General features: G+C 38.1%; 1 protein-coding gene across 2 annotated transcripts in view; it reads left to right on the forward strand.

The window, feature by feature from the left end:
* Window positions 1-1,936: 1,936 nt before the first annotated feature.
* CSRNP3 (cysteine and serine rich nuclear protein 3) overlaps window positions 1,937-16,914 on the forward strand; it is a gene marked incomplete at its 5' end in the record, with an annotated part of 256,996 nt that continues 242,018 nt past the window's right edge. For both annotated transcript variants that reach the window (XM_082465029.1, XM_082465027.1), the window contains one exon: window positions 1,937-3,789. Coding sequence is in view for 1 of the 2 variants with exons in the window: in XM_082465027.1 (XP_082321153.1) it covers window positions 3,783-3,789 (7 nt within the window). The remainder of the gene's footprint in view (window positions 3,790-16,914) is intronic.

Raw genomic sequence — 16,914 nt, forward strand, 5'->3', positions numbered from 1 at the left:
AATGCAAGAGATTTCTGTGCATTAATTTTGTATGTTGTCCCAGAGGTCTCTGAGACTGTCCTCAGTTCTTTTCATTCTTTTTTCTTTATCCTGCTCTGCAGTAGTTATTTCCACCATTTTATCTTCCAGGTCACTTATCCGTTCTTCTGCCTCAGTTATTCTGCTATTGATCCCTTCTAGAGTATTTTTAATTTCATTTATTGTGTTTTTCATCATTGCTTGCTTCCTCTTTAGTTCTTCTAGGTCCTTGTTAAATGTTTCTTGCATTTTGTCTATTCTACTTCCACGATTTTGGATCATCTTTACTATCATTATTCTGAATTCTTTTTCACGTGGACTGCCTATTTCCTCTTCATTGGTTAGGTCTAGTGTGTTTTTACCTTGCTCCTTCATCTGCTGTGTGTTTTTCTGTCTTCCCATTTTGCTTATCTTACTGTGTTTGGGGTCTCCTTTTCGCAGGCTGCAGGTTCGTAGTTCCTGTTGTTTTTGGTATCTGTCCCCAGTGGCTAAGGTTGGTCCAGTGGGTTGTGTAGGCTTCCTGGTGGAGGGGACTAGTGCCTGTGTTCTGGTGGATGAGGCTGGATCTTGTCTTTCTGGTGGGTAGGTCCATGTCTGGTGGTGTGTTTTGGGGTGTCTGTGGCCTTATTATGATTTTAGGCAGCCTCTCTGCTAATAGATGGGGCTGTGTTCCTGTCTTGCTAGTTGTTTGGCATAGCACTATAGCTTGCTGGTCATTGAGTGAAGCTGGGTCTTGGTGTTGAGATGGAGATCTCTGGGAGATTTTTGCCGTTTGGTATTACGTGGAGCTGGGAGGTCTCTTGTGAACCAGTGTCCTGAAGTTGGCTCTCCCACCTCAGAGGCACAGCCCTGATGCCTGGCTGGAGCACCAAGAGCCTTTCATCCACATGGCTCAGAATAAAAGGGAGAAAAAATAGAAAGAAAAAAAAGAAATAGGATAAAATAAAAGAAAGTAAGATAAAATAAAGTTATTAAAATAAAAAATAATTATTCAGAAAAAAAGAAAAAAAAATTTAAGTAAGAAAAAAAACAAAAAACGGACGGACCGAACCCTAGGACAAATGGTGAAAGCAAAGATATTCAGACAAAATCTCACACAGAAGCATACACATACACACTCACAAAAAGAGGAAAAGGGGAAAAAATAATATATCTTGCTCCCAAAGTCCACCTCCTCAGTTTGGGATGATTCATTGTCTATTCAGGTATTCCACAGATGCAGGTACATCAAGTTGTTTGTGGAGCTTTAATCCGCTGCTTCTGAGGCTGCTGGGAGAAATTTCCCTTTCTCTTCTTTGTTCGCACAGCTCTCGGGTTTCAGCTTTGGATTTGGACCCGCCTCTGCGTGTAGGTCGCCTGAGGGCGTCTATTCCCTGCCCAGACCGAACGGGGTTAAAGGAGCAGCTGCTTCGCGGGCTCTGGCTCACCCAGGCCGCGGGGAGGGAGGGGTACGGATGCGGAGCGAGCCTGCAGGCGGCAGAGGCCGGCGTGACGTTGCGCCTGCGTGACGTTGCCCCAGCGTGAGCTGCGCCGTGCGTTCTCCCGGGGAAGTTGTCGCTGGATCACGGGAGCCTGGCAGTGGCGGGCTGCACAGTCTCCTGGGAGGGGCGGTGTGGAGAGTGACCTGTGCTTGCACACAGGCTTCTTGGTGGCGGCAGCAGCAGCCTTAGCGTCTCATGCCTGTCTCTGGGGTCCGCACTGATAGCCGCGGCTCGCACCTGTCTCTGGAGCTCGTTTAGGCGGCGCTCTGAATCTTCTCTCCTCGCGCACCAGGAAACAAAGAGGCAAGAAAAAGTCTCTTGCCTCTTCAGCAGCTCCAGACCTTTTCCCGGACTCCCTCCCGGCTAGCTGTGGTGCACTAGCCCCTTCAGGCTGTGTTCACACTGCCAACCCCACTGCTCTCCCTGGGATCCGACCTCCAAAGCCCGAGCCTCAGCTCCCAGCCCCCGCCCGCCCCGGCGGGTAAGCAGACAAGCCTCTCGGGCTGGTGAGTGCTGCTCGGCGCCGAGCCTCTGTGCGGGAATCTCTTCGCTTTGCCCTCCGCACCCCTGTGGCTGTGCTCTCCTCCATGGCTCCGAAGCTTCCCCCCTCCACTACCCGCAGTCTCCGCCTGCGAAGGGGCTTCCTAGTGTGTGGAAACCTTTCCTCCTTCACAGCTCCCTCCCACTGGTGCAGGCCCCGTCCCTATTCTTTTGTCTCTGTTGTTTCTTTTTTCTTTTGCCCTACCCAATTACGTGGGGAGTTTCTTGCCTTTTGGGAGGTCTGACGTTTTCTGCCAGCGTTCAGTGGGTGTTCAGTAGGAGCAGTTCCACGTGTAGATGTATTTCTGATGTATCTGTGGGGAGGAAGGTGATCTCCGTGTCTTACTCTTCCGCCATCTTCTCCTCTCTCCAAGCATCTAATTTTTTTAAGGCTCCCCATTGATGCCGATTTATACTTAGGGTCGAGGACCAATGAGTTAGGATATCCTTGCTCAATATGAAAAAATGTTCTACAGAAAATGCACCTGTTCCCTTCAGGGCTTCATTGTATAAGTCATCATATACAAGTTCCCAATATGATGGCTTTGGGGGTGTTTATCTTGTAGTGAGAGAGGTGTTTATCTTTTTTAAAAATTTTATTGAAGTATAGTTGATTTACAATGTTGTGTTTAATTTTTACCATACAGCAAAGTGACTCAGTTATACATATATATTCTTTTTCATATTCTTTTTCATCATGGTTTATCACAGGATATTGAATATTGTTCCCTGTGCTATACAGTAAGAGAGAGGTGTTTACCTTTTTTTTTAAAGCTTTTTTTAAAAATTTTTTATTTATTTATTTATTTGGTTGTGCCGGGTCTTAGATGTAGCAGGCGGGCTCTTTAGTTGCGGCTCCAGGGCTCCTTAGTTGCAGCTCATGGGTTCCTTAGTTGTGGCATGCAAACTCTTAGTTGTGGCATGCATGTGGGATCTAGTTCCCTGATCAGGGATCAAACCCAGGCCCCCTGCATTGGGAGTGTGGAGTCTTACCCACTGCGCCACCAAGGAAGTCCCAAGAGGTGTTTATCTTGAAGTGTGACATTGACCCATTTGTATCAGGGGTTCTTTTCTAGGACTGTAGTTGGTGGAAAGGGAATTCTATCAGAATAGTTTAGAGATCTTCAAATTATACATACACACACATACAAAATGGCACCCCAACTATCCCTAGTGCATACGGGGTGGGGGTTTAGGAAACAGTATGGATTCATAGAAATAGTCCTCCAGATGCCCTGTTGGGTAAGAACCATTAAATCTGGACAATGGGAGGCAGCTTATATAAAACGTTCATTCGATTAGTCATTGTCAAGTCACATCTAAACAGGAAAGACTTCCATTCTTATCTTGGGCACCCCTCATCATCACTTGTTTTCCTAAGCTCTGGTATAATACAGATCAATGTACAAAGAGAAGGGAGGAGTGAAAAAAAGAAGGGAGAGGATGAAAAGGGAGAGGAGAAGGAAGAAGTGGGAAGAAAAATGGGAAAGTCGACGAAAGGAAGGGAGTATAAGAAATAGGAAGGGATGCTTCATAAATAATCCTCTGAAAAAAAGTCTTTTGTTGTTAATATGTACAGCAGTAGTGGGGGAAGAGGGAAGGAAGAGGTGTGGGTGAAAGAAATTTTGCTTAGTTGTCAATATGTCAGATCCACAATATAAATGTGCTTCTCTCTTTTTTTAAAAGAAAAAACACCTACGAAAAAGTTGAAGAGGACATTATGCAAGTAAATGTTATGATTGCATGAATCGTGAGTTTTATTTATTATTTATTTATTTATGTATTTATTTATTTATTTATTTATTTATGGCTGCGTTGGGTCTTCATTGCTGCACGTGGGCTTTCTTTAGTTGCGGTGAGCGGGGGCTACTCTTTGTTGCGGTTCACGGGCTTCTCATTGTGGTGGCTTCTCTTGTTGTGGAGCACGGGCTCTAGGCACACGGGCTTCAGTAGTTGTGGCGCATGGGATTTGTGCTCCGCGGCACGCTGGATCTTCCCGGACCAGGGCTGGAGCCCGTGTCCCCTGCATTGGCAGGCGGATTCTTAACCACTGCACCACCAGGGAAGTCCTTCATGAGTTTTTTTCTTTCATGTGAACTAAATAAATATTTGAGTGTCTACTACATATCAGCTTTATGATAGGAGCTGAGAGATCAAACATGAACTTAACTGTCCAAAGGAGGGTTGTAGCCAAAGGTGAAGAAACTTGAAAGTTTTGCTAAAGAGTCTGGAATTTATTCTGTTGGCAACGAGGAGTGATTGATTGCTCTAAGCAGTAGAATGAGCAGTGAAATCAAATACATCTGTACCTATTTAAGCTGTTAGTAATAAGGGTACCTTGCCTGTTTTTTGCTAATATTTTACAGAGATCTCATTTTCCCATCTCTTTTTTTTTTTAAAGGTGTCTGTGTTTTTATCTTTTTAGTACATATTTTTAAAAGAATATACCTAGTTTTTATTTTATAAAACCCAATTTGACATTTTCTATTAATAGCCTTTCTTAATCTACTCACATTTATTTTCGGTACAGATGTATTTTATTTTATTTTTATCACTATTTTATGCTTTCTATTTTTCAAGGTTTTTTCTTTGTTTCTTCCTTCTTTTCTTTGTCCTCTTTTGCATTAATTTTGTTATCATCATTTCCCCCCCATCTCTACTGTTGTGAAGATGCACATTATCTCCCTTCCTTCCTTCCTTCCTTCCTTCTTCCTTATTTCTTTTTATAAGTGATTACTTTTAAATTTTAACATGTATACTTAATTAGTGAAATATAATCAATAGTTGTACCCTTATCTGGAGCAATGAAGTTCCAAGACTGATTTCATATCATTGCTCACTTCTTGTGTTATTTTTGTCTACTATTTTAATTCTACCTTGTCTGGCACCCAATGAATTAAACAGTACTATTATTGTGGATTTATGTAGGCAGTGCTTATTTAGACTTATTTAGATGTTAATTCATTTCTTTCTTTAAATTTGCTTCTTTTGCTTACTTCATTTTGTGTTCTATTTCCTTCTTGAAATAGATGAGGAATTCTGTTAGCAAAGTTTGTAGATAGCAAACTCACTCAGGTTTTCTTTTCCTGAAAATGACTAGTCAGCCACATTTTAAATACATTAGCTTATATTATAATTATTTTTGATGTTTTTAAATTTTTTGCATCATTATAAAATTACTTTTATTAATCTGACTTAGAATTTATGCTAATGTAATTTGAAGATATTTATTAGTATCTTTAATTAAGACAATTTCAGGAAAACTCTTAGCTTTTAGCATTAGAAATATTTTCTCATCCCATACTTTTCTATTCTCTCCATCTGGAACTTTTGAGGATTACATGTTGAAATTTCTAAATCTTTCTCCCATGTCTCTTAATGTCTCTCTCTTAGTTTTAGTGCTTTTTCTGGATAATTTGTCAGATTTTTTGTATCAGGATAATGCTGTCGTCATAAAACAAGTTAGGAAGTGTTCATTCATTCCTGAAAGAATTTCTGTAAGAGTGGAATTATTTCTCACTTAAATATTGATAGAATTCACTAGTAAATCCATCTGTAACTTGAGTCTTCCTTGTGCAAACTTTTAAATTAAAGATATTAGTTTCTTTAACAGATATGGGGCTACTGAGATTTTTTTCCTTTTTTTTTTTTTACTTTTGATAAGTTGCGTTTTTCTAAGAATTTCCTCATCTAAGTTATTGCATTTATTGCATAAATTATTCAAATCACTCCCTTTTTCTGCTTCTAATGTCTGTGGCCTCTCTAGTCATATCCCTTTTTTCATTTCTGGTATTGAAAATTTGTATTTATCTCTTTTTCTTGATTAGCTTATCTAGGGATTTCCTCAATTTTATTAATGTATTCAAAAATACTAACTTTTGGCTTACTGATTTTCTCTACAGTTTTATAGTTTTCTGTTCCATTTATTTCTGCTCTTTTCAATTCCTCTACCATCATTTTCATTTTCTTTCCTTACCGGACTGACTAGACATTCATTATAACATTTAAGAGGTATGATGATAATGGTTAGCTTGTTTACTTTTGATCTGAGTATGGGGAAGATTTTAATAATTCACTATTAAGTATGCTGTTTGGTGTAGGTTTTTAAAATAGATATCCTTTATCATCTTAAAGAGGATCCTTTCAGTTCCTAATTTTCTAAGAATTTTTAAAACCATTTATAATACTGAATTTTATTAAATTTTTATTGCATTATATTTAGGTATTTATATTATTTTTCTCCTTTATTTTTATATTGCAGTAAATAACATTCATTGATTTTAGAATGTTAGATCTAATTATTTTCCTGGAATTGAATTCAATTTGGTCACTTGCATTATCAATTTCATATATTGCTGTGTTTCATTTTTTTCATATTTTGTTTCATATTCTTACATCTATTTTTGTGGAAGAGTTTGGCTTATAATTTTTCTTTCTTTTAATGTGCTGGTTAGATTTTGATTGTAAAGTTATGCTAACCTCTTAAAACAAGATGAAAAAGGTTTTCACTTTTTTGTTCTCTGGTAGAGATTAAGATTGGTATTAATTTTCCCTTAACTGTTTGGATAATTTACTAGTGAAGTCTTCTGGGCCTGAGTTGGTTTTGTGTACAAGTTTTTAGTTTTTTTCTTTAATAGAGAACCATTCAGATTTGCTGTTTCTTGTTTCAGTTTCTGTAGCAAATTTTTCAAGGAATTTGCCCATTTCAAATGAAATTTCAAATTTATTCACATAAAGTTGTTTATACCTTTGTTATCTTTTACAAATCTGTAGAATCTGTATTAATGACCCTTTTTTGATTCCTGATATTGGTATTTTGTGACTTTTTTCTTTTTGTTATTCAGTTTTTCAAAGAACCAACTTTTGGCTTTTGACATCTTTTCTACTGTATATCCTTTTCTATTTCATTGGGGTATTTTTTTTTTTGCATTTATATTTATAACTTACTTTCTTCTATTTCTATGATTTTTATTTTCCATTATTTTCTAAATTATTGAAATTGATTTGTAGCCTTTATTTTTTTTTTTTGGTAAATGCATTTAGGCTATATATTTCTCTCTAAGCATGACTTTAATAACATCTACAAATTTTGTTATATTTTATTTTGTTACCATTCAGTTAAAAATATTTTCTAAGTTGTATTGTGATTTTGTCTTATCTTATTGGAAGTTCAGAAGAGTACTGCTAAATTTCCACATACTTCAGGAATATCTAGATATATTTGTTTTGACTTCCAATTTAATTTCTGTTTATTCAGATAATATACGCTGAATAATTTTAACCATTTAACATTTGAGAGGAATTGCTTTTTAGCTCAGCATCTATCAAATGTAACATAAGTTTCATGTGTAGTTGAAAATGAAATGCATTATTCATTTATTAGATGCAGTGTTTTATATGTTTAAAAGATCAAGTTTATTGGCCTTCTCATTCAGAATACATCTTTACTGATTTCTTCTGTCTGTTTTTTCAATCATTTACCAAAAGGTAATGTAAAAAAAGGATATGTAAAGATCTCCGAATGTATTTATGAATTTGTTTGTTTCACTGTTAAGTCCTGTTAACTTCTGCTATATATTTTTTGATTTTTATTTGGTTATTTGATATTTATTAGCACCTAAAATTTATAATTGCTACATTTTTGTAGTAGATAGACCCTTTTATCATTATGAAATAGGCTACTTAACTTCTAGTAATAATAGTCATAATAATTGCTAGTAATAATCTCTAGTAATTGCCCTAAATTCACTTTGTCTGATATTACTATATCTACAGTGGCTTTCACTTAGATGGTGGTTGCATGGTATATGTTTTTTCATTGTTTTACCTTTAATGTTTCTGTAACTTCATATTTAGTATTGAATATGGATGTTTTATTTTGCATCCAGTCTGACAATCCTTATCTAACAATCTTTCACACACACACACACACACACACACACACACACACACACACACACAATACATTTGGATTTAAATTGATGACTTCTTTTGGATTCATTATTGGCATTTTTTTATATTTTATACATTTTGTTACTATATTGTTTTTAGCTACCCCACCAACTGCCACATGCTTCTGTGACTTATTAAATTCTAAAATAAATTAGGGGGGGACCTTCAAGATGGCAGAAGAGTAAGACATGGAGATCACCTTCCTCCCCACAAGAACATCAAAAATACATCTACATGTGGAACAACTCCTACAGAACACCTACTGAACGCTGGCAGAAGACCTCAGACCTCCCAAAAGGCAAGAAACTCCCCCACGTACCTGGGTAGGGAAAAAGAAAAAATAGAGACAAAAGAATAGGGACTGGACCTGCACCTCTGGGAAGGAGCTGTGGAGGAGGAAAAGTTTCCACACACTAGGAAACCCCTTTGCGGGCAGAGACATGGGCTGGGTGGGGGTTGGAATCTTTGGAGCTGTGGAGGAGAGCACAGCAACAGGGATGCAGAGGGCAAAGCGGAGAGATTTCCACACTGAGGATCGGTGCCAACTAGTACTCACCAGCCCGAGAGGCTTGTCTGCTCACCCGCTGGGGTGGGCGGGGGCTGGGAGCTGAGGCTCGGGCTTTGGAAGTCAGACCCCAGGGAGAGGACTGGGGTTGGCTGCGTGAACACAGCCTGAGGGGTCTAGTGCGCCACAGCTAGCTGGGAGGGAGTCCAGGAAAAAGTCTGGACCTGCTTAAGAGGCAAGAGACCATTGTTTCCTGGTGCGCGAGGAGAGGGGATTCAGATCACCATCTAAATGAGCTCCAGAGACAGGCATGAGCCGCGGCTATCAGCATGGACACCAGAGACAGGCATGAGATGCTAGCGCTGCTGCTGCGGCCAAGAAGCCTGTGTGCAAGCACAGGTCTCTATCCATACACCCACCCCGGAAGCCTGTGCAACACGCCACTGCCAGGGTTCCATGATCCAGGGACAACTTCCCCGGGAGAACACACAGCATGCCTCAGGCTGTTGCAATGTCACACCAGCCTCTGCTGCCACAGGTTTGCCTCGTATTCCAATTATAACTACCATACCCCTCCTTTCCCCTGGCCTGAGTGAGCCAGAGCCCCCTAATCAGCCACTGCTTTAACCCCCTCCTGTCTGGGCAGGAACAGAAGCCTGAGGGCAACCTACACACAGAGGTGGGGCCAAATCCAAAGGTGAACCCCAGGAGATGTGGGAACAAAGAAGAGAAAGGGAAATTTCTCCCAGCAGCCTCAGGAGCAGTGGATTGTATCCCCACAATCAACTTAATGTACCCTGAATCTGTGGAATACCTGAATAGACAATGAATCAACCCAAAATTGAGGTGGTGGACTTTGGGAGCAACGGTAGACTTGGGGTTTGCTGTCTGCAACTGACTAGTTTCTGATTTTTATGTTTATCTTAGTATAGTTTTTAGCGCTTGTTATCATTGGTAGATTTGTTTATTGGTTTGGTTGCTCTCTTTTTGTATTATTATTACTTTTTAAATTGTTATTTTAATAATTTTTTTATTCTTTTATTTTAAATAATTTTACTTAATTAATTAATTAATTTATTTGTTTATTTTTCTTTCTTTTTTTTCTCCTTTTTCTTCTGAGCCGTGTGGCTGACAGGGTCTTGGTGCTCCAGCTTAGTGTCAGGCCTGAGCCTCTGAGGTGAGAGAGCCGGGTTCAGGACACTGGACCACCAGAGACCTCCCGGCCCCATGTAATATCAACTGGTGAGAGCTCTCCCAGCGATATCTGTCTCAACGCTATGACTCACCTCCACTCAATGGCCAGCAAGCTCCAGTGCTGGATGCCCCAGGCCAAACAACTAGCAAGACAGCAACACAACCCCACCTATTAACAGAGAGGCTGCCTAAAATCAAATAAGTTCACAGACACCCCAAAACACACGGCCGGACGTGGCCCTGCCCACCAGAAAGACAAGATCCAGCCACATCCACCAGAACACAGGCACCAGTCCCCTCCACCAGGAAGCCTACACAACCCACTGATCCAATCTTACCCACTGGGGGCAGACACCAAAAACAATGGGAACTACAAACCTGCAGCCTTCAAAAAGGAGACACCAAACGCAGTCAGTTAAGCAAAATGAGAAGACAGAAATACGCAATAGATGAAGGAGCAAGGTAAAATCCCACCAGACCAAACAAATGAAGAGGAAATAGACAGTCTACCTGAAAAAGAATTCAGAGTAATGATAGTAAAGATGATCCTAAATCTTGGAAGTAGAATGGAGAAAATAAAAGAAACGTTTAACAAGGACCTAGAAGAACTAAAGAGCAAACAAACTATGATGAACAACACAATAAATGAAATTAAAAATTCTCTAGAAGGAACCAATAGCAGAATAACTGAGGCAGAAGAACAGATAAGTGACCTGGAAGATAAAATAGTGGAAATAACTTCCACAGAGCAGAATAAAGAAAAAAGAATGAAAAGAATTGAGGACAGTCTCAGAGACATCTGGGACAACATTAAATGCACCAACATTCAAATTTTAGGGGTCCCAGACGAAGAAGAGAAAAAGAAAGGGCCTGAGAAAATGTGTGAAGAGATTATAGTTGAAAACTTCCCTAACATGGGAAAGGAAATAGTCAAGTCCAGGAAGTGCAGAGAGTTCCATACAGGATAAATCCAAGGAGAAACATGCCAAGACACATATTAATCAAACTATCAAAAATTAAATACAAAGGAAAAATATTAAAAGCAGCAAGGGAAAAGCAACAAATAAGATACAAGGGAATCCCCATAAGGTTAACAGCAAATCTTTCAGCAGAAACTCTACAAGCCACAAGGGAGTGGCAGGACATATTTAATGTGATGAAAGGGAAAAACCTACAACCAAGATTACCCAGCAAGGATCTCATTCAGATTTGACAGAGAAATTTAAACTTTTACAGACAAGCAAAATTTAAGAGAATTCAGCACCACAAAACCAAGTTTAAAACAAATGCTAAAGGAACTTCTCCAGGCAGGAAACACAAGAGAAGGAAATGACCTACAAAAAAACCCCCAAAACAGTTAAGAAAATGGTAATAGGAACATATATATCGATAATTACCTTAAATGTAAATGGATTAAATGCTCCAACCAAAAGACATAGACTGGCTGAAGAGATACAAAAACGAGACCCGTATATATGCTATCTACAAGAGACCCACTTCAGACCTACGGACACAAACAGACTGAAAGTGAAAGGATGGAAAAAGATATTCCATGCAAATGTCAATCAAAAGAAAGCTGGAGTAGCAATTCTCATATCAGACAAAATGGACTTTAAAATAAAGACAATTACAAGGGGCAAAAAAGGACACTACATAATGATCAAGGGATCAATCCAAGAAGAAGCTATAACAATGGAAAATATTTATGTACCCAACATAAGAGAACCTCAATACATAAGGCAAATGCTAACAGCCATAAGAGGGGAAATCGACAGTAACACAGTAATAGTAGGGGACTTTAACACCTCAATTTCACCAATGGACAGATCATCCAAAATGAAAATAAATAAGGAAACACAAGCTTTAAATGACACATTAAATGAGATGGACTTAATTGACATTTATAGGACATTCCATCCAAAAACAACAGAATACACTTTCTTCTCAAGTGCTCGTGGAACATTCTCCAGGATATATCATATCTTGGGTCACAAATCAAGCCTTGGTAAATTTAAGGAAATTGAAATCATATCAAGTATCTTTTCCGACCACAACGCTATGAGACTAGATATCAATTACAGGAAAAGATCTGAAAAAACTACAAACACATGGAGGCTAAACAATACACTACTTAATAACGAAGTGATCACTGAAGAAATCAAAGGGGAAATCAAAAAATACCTAGAAACATATGACAGTGAAAACAAGACAACCCAAAGCCTATGGAATGCAGCAAAAGCAGTTCTAAGAGGGAAGTTTATAGCAATACAATCCTACCTCAGTAAACAAGAAAAATCTCAACCTAACCTTACACCCTAAGCAATTAGAGAAAGAAGAACAACAACAAAAAAAACGCCCAAAGTTAGCAGAAGGAAAGAAATCATAAAGAAAAGATCAGAAATGAATGAATAAGAAATGAAGGAAACAATAGCAAAGATCAATAAAACTAAAAGCTGGTTCTTTGAGAAGATAAAACAAATTGATAAACCACTAGCCAGACTCATGAAGAAAAAAAGAGAAAACTCAAATCAATAGAATTAGAAATGAAAAAGGAGAAGTAACAACTGACACTGCAGAAATACAAAGGACCATGAGCAGTTACTACAAGCAACTATATGCCAATAAAATGGACAACCTGGAAGAAATGGACAAATCTTAGAAAAACACAACCTTCTGAGACTGAACCAGGAAGAAATTGAAAATATACACAGACCAATCACAAGCACTGAAATTGAAACTGTGATTAAAAATCTTCCAGCAAACAAAAGCCCAGGACCTGATGGCTTCACAGGTGAACTCTATCAACCATTTAGAGAAGAGCTAACACCAATCCTTCTCAAACTCTTCCAAAATACAGCAGAGGGAGGAACACTCCCAAACTCATTGTACAAGGTCCCCATCATGCTGATACCAAAACCAAAGATGTCACCAAAAAAAAAAAAACTACAGACCAACATCTCTGATGAACATGGATGCAAAAATCCTCAACAAAATACTAGTAAACAGAATCCAACAGCACATTAAAAGGATCATACACCATGGTCAAGTGGGGTTTATCCCAGGAATGCAAGGATTCTTCAACATACACAAATCAATCAATGTGATAAACCGTATTAACAAACTGAAGGATAAAAACCACATGATAATCTCAACAGATGCCAAAAAAGCTTTCGACAAAATTCAACACCCATTTATGATAAAACTCTCCAGAACATAGGCATAGAGGGAAGTTACATCGACATAATAATGACCATATATGACAAACCCACAGCCAACATCATTCTCAGTGGTGAAAAACTGAAACCATTTCCTCTAAAATCAGGAACAAGACAAGGATGCCCACTCTCACCATTATTATTCAACATAATTTTGGAAGTTTTAGTGACAGCAGTCAGAGAAGAAAAAGAAATAAAAGGAATCCAAATCAGAAAAGAAGTAAAGCTGTCACTGTTTGCAGATGATATGATACAATACATAGAGAATCCTAAAGATGCTACCAGAAAACTACTAGAGCTAATCAATGAATTTCGTAAAGTAGCAGGATACAAAATTAATGCACAGAAATCTCTTGCATTCCTATACACTAATGATGAAAAATCTGAAAGAGAAATTAAGGAAACACTCCCATTTATCATTGCAACAAAAAGAAAAAAATGCCTAGGAATAAACCTACCTAAGGAGACAAAAGACTTTATGCAGAAAACTATAAGACACTGATGATAGAAATTAAAGCTGATACAAAGAGATGGAGAGATATACCATGTTCTTGGACTGGAAGAATCAACATTGTGAAAATGACTATACTACCCAAAGCAATCTACAGATTCAATGCAATCCCTATCAAACTACCAATAGCATTTTTCCCAGACTGGAAAGAAAAATTTCACAATTTGTATGGAAACACAAAAGATCCCAAATAGTGAAAGCAATCTTGAGAACGAAAAACAGAGCTGGAGGAATCAGGCTCCCTGACTTCAGACTATTCTACAAAGCTACAGTAATCAAGGCAGTATGGTACAGGCACAAAAACAGAAATATAGATCAATGGAGCAGGATAGAAATCCCAGAGATAAACCCACACACATATGGTCACCTTATCTTTGATAAAGGAGGCAAGCATATACAATGGAGAAAAGACAGCCTCTTCAATAAGTGGTGCTGGGAAAACTGGACAGCTACATGTAAAAGAATGAAATTAGAACACTTCTTAACACCATACACAAAAAATAAACTCAAAATGGATTAAAGGCCTAAATGTAAGGCCAGACACTATTAAACTCTTAGAGGAAAACTTAGGAAGAACACTCTTTGACATAAATCACAGCAAGATCCTTTTTGACCCACCTCCTACAGAAAGGGAAATAAAAACAAAAATGAACAAATGGAACCTAAAGAAACTTAAAAGCTTTTGCACATCAAAGGAAACCATAAACAAGATGAAAATACAACCCTCAGAATGGGAGAAATGTTTGCAAATGAAGCAACTGACAAAGGATTAATCTCCAAAATATACGAGCAGCTCATGCAGCTCAATATCAAAAAAACAAACAACCTAATCCAAAAATGGGCAGAAGATGTAAATAGACATTTCTCCATAGAAGATACACAGATTGCCAACAAACACATGAAAGGATGCTCAACATCACTAATCATTAGAGAAATGCAAATCAAAACCACAATGAGGTATCACCTCACACCGGTCAGAATGGCCATCATCAAAAAATCTCCAAACAGTAAATGCTGAAGAGGGTGTGGAGAAAAGGGACCCTCTTGCACTGTTGGTGGGAATGTAAATTGATACAGCCACTATGGAGAACAGTATGGAGCTTCCTTAAAAAACTAAAAATAGAACTACCATATGACTCAGCAATCCCACTACTGGGCATATACCCTGAGAAAACCATAATTCAAAAAGAGTCATGTACCACAGTGTTCATTGCAGCTCTATTTACAATAGCCAGGACAGGGAAGCAACCTAAGTGTCCATTGACAAATGAAAGGATAAAGAAGATGTGACACATATATGCAATGGAATATCACTCAGCCATAAAAAGAAACAAAACTGAGTGATTTGCAGTGAGGTGGATGGACCTGGAGTCTGTCATACAGAGTGAAGTAAGTCAGAAAGAGAAGAACAAATCCCGTATGCTAACACATATATGTGGAATCAAAAAAAAAAAAAGAAAAAAATGGTTCTGAAGAACCTAGGGGCAGGACAGGAATAAAGACACAGATGTAGAGAATGGACTTGAGGACACGGGGAGGGGGAAGCTTAAGCTGGGATGAAGTGAGAGAGTAGCATTGACATATATACACTACCAAATGTAAAACAGATAGCTAGTGGGAAGCAGCCGCATAGCACAGGGAGATAAGCTCGGTGCTTTGTGACCACCTAGAGGGGTGGGATAGGGAGGGTGGTGGGGAGTCACAAGAGGGAGGGGATATGGGGATATATGTGTACATACAGCTGATTCACTTTGTTATACAGCAGCAAATAACACAACATTTTAAAGCAATTATACTCCAATAAAGGTGTTAAAAAAATAAAATAGAATAAATTAGTACTTTTACCAGCCTCTATACTTTGCTAGGACATGAGAATACTTTTTTCTACTTCACCCCTGTCATCTGTTGTGCTATTATTGTCTTATATTTTCATTTTACCTATATTTAAACTCTGGAAGGCATTATTGTTACAGCCAATACTCACATAGATTTCCCAAAATATTAATGCTTTTTATTCCTTCTTGAATTTCCTTACTTATGAATCATTTGTCTTCTGCCTCAAAAAAACCTCCCTTTAGTATTTTCTTTACTGTGGGTCCACTCTTATTGAGTCTCTGAAGTTTAATTTGCCGAAAACTGTTTCTTTTTTATTTTTAATTTTGAAGGATATTTTCACTAGATATAGATTTGTAAGGTAATATTTTTTTTCTATTTTAGTATTTTGAGGGTGACATTACTTTCTGTAAAATGATAATTTACCCCCAAAACACCTAAAACCATGTCTCTCATACAAATTTTTAAAAAGTCCAAGATTTCATTTAACTCCTTAATTAATGAGAAAATCCATAAGAACCCAAACAGCAGGATCAAGTGAGGACTGACTTACAGAGATCTATGATCTCTATCTGACAACACTGATTTGCTTTGCTATGAACAGGAATCATTTGCTGGCCGCAGATGGATTTCACATGAACAGAGACACTGCAGTTTCTTGATTCAAATTCCCTCTTTTCCACATAGTGCCTCCAGATGTCTCTGATCCACTCTGTTTTTGGCTGTTTCATACTTTGCTTTCTACCTCTCCCATGCCAGAGCTCCAAAGAAATTCTGGATCCTCTTACCTGTTAGGAGCAGACCATGTGACATTGTAACCACTCTCTTGATTCTTCCTGTACCTACAGGACAGCACCACATTGCTCCCAGGATTTGCCAAACGGGGTCATCTCTGAACATCTTTCAAATTTCTTAGGCTGTGTCCTGAGAAGTGCAGAATATGCCCTCTGCTTGAGAGTCACTTAAATCTATCTTCAAATGGTAATGGTCTACCACCACCACCTCCAATATTAGTTTCAATTATGAGGTGGGAGAGAGAATCAGGTCACTCATATCTAATCCCCTTCCCTTAATTTTTTCTCTTCTTTTGCTCTACTGACCAGTAACAGGAAATGTTTTCCCTTTCCTGTGAGACAAGAACTTCCCTTATATAATAAACTATTCTTCCTATTCTAGAGCCTATACTTTATTCAATTCTCTGAACTTTGAATCTTAACATGCAAAAACTCAACATTACTATAAGTTTATAAATATCAAATTTGGAGGGGAGCAATGTTTTTTCCCCTCCAAATTGATGTAATTGATATCTGAATTCCTGTTATTTGAAACAAGAAAATATCATGTTTTTCAGATAGAAAGGATTCAAGAAAAGGAGAAAAACTTATTTAGAAGTCAAAATGCAACAGGAGATAACTCAAACATCTTGGTATACATAAATAATCATATATTTTAATTGATAAATCTTATAGCATATTGTTGAACTCAATATTCATGGGGTAAGAGGGATTATCACCACATATTCAGTTCTAGAAAGGCTTTCTGTAAAAGATTGGCATTATTAGAGGGAAATATAAGTAGCTATAACTATTGCCATTATTTTCGCCACTAACAAGCATTCTCTTGCAAAACATGCCAATATTTTAGGAAACCATATTCTGATGTGTC

This window comes from Balaenoptera physalus, assembly GCF_965194825.1.
Source record: "Balaenoptera physalus genome assembly, chromosome: 6".
NCBI lineage: Eukaryota > Metazoa > Chordata > Mammalia > Artiodactyla > Balaenopteridae > Balaenoptera > Balaenoptera physalus.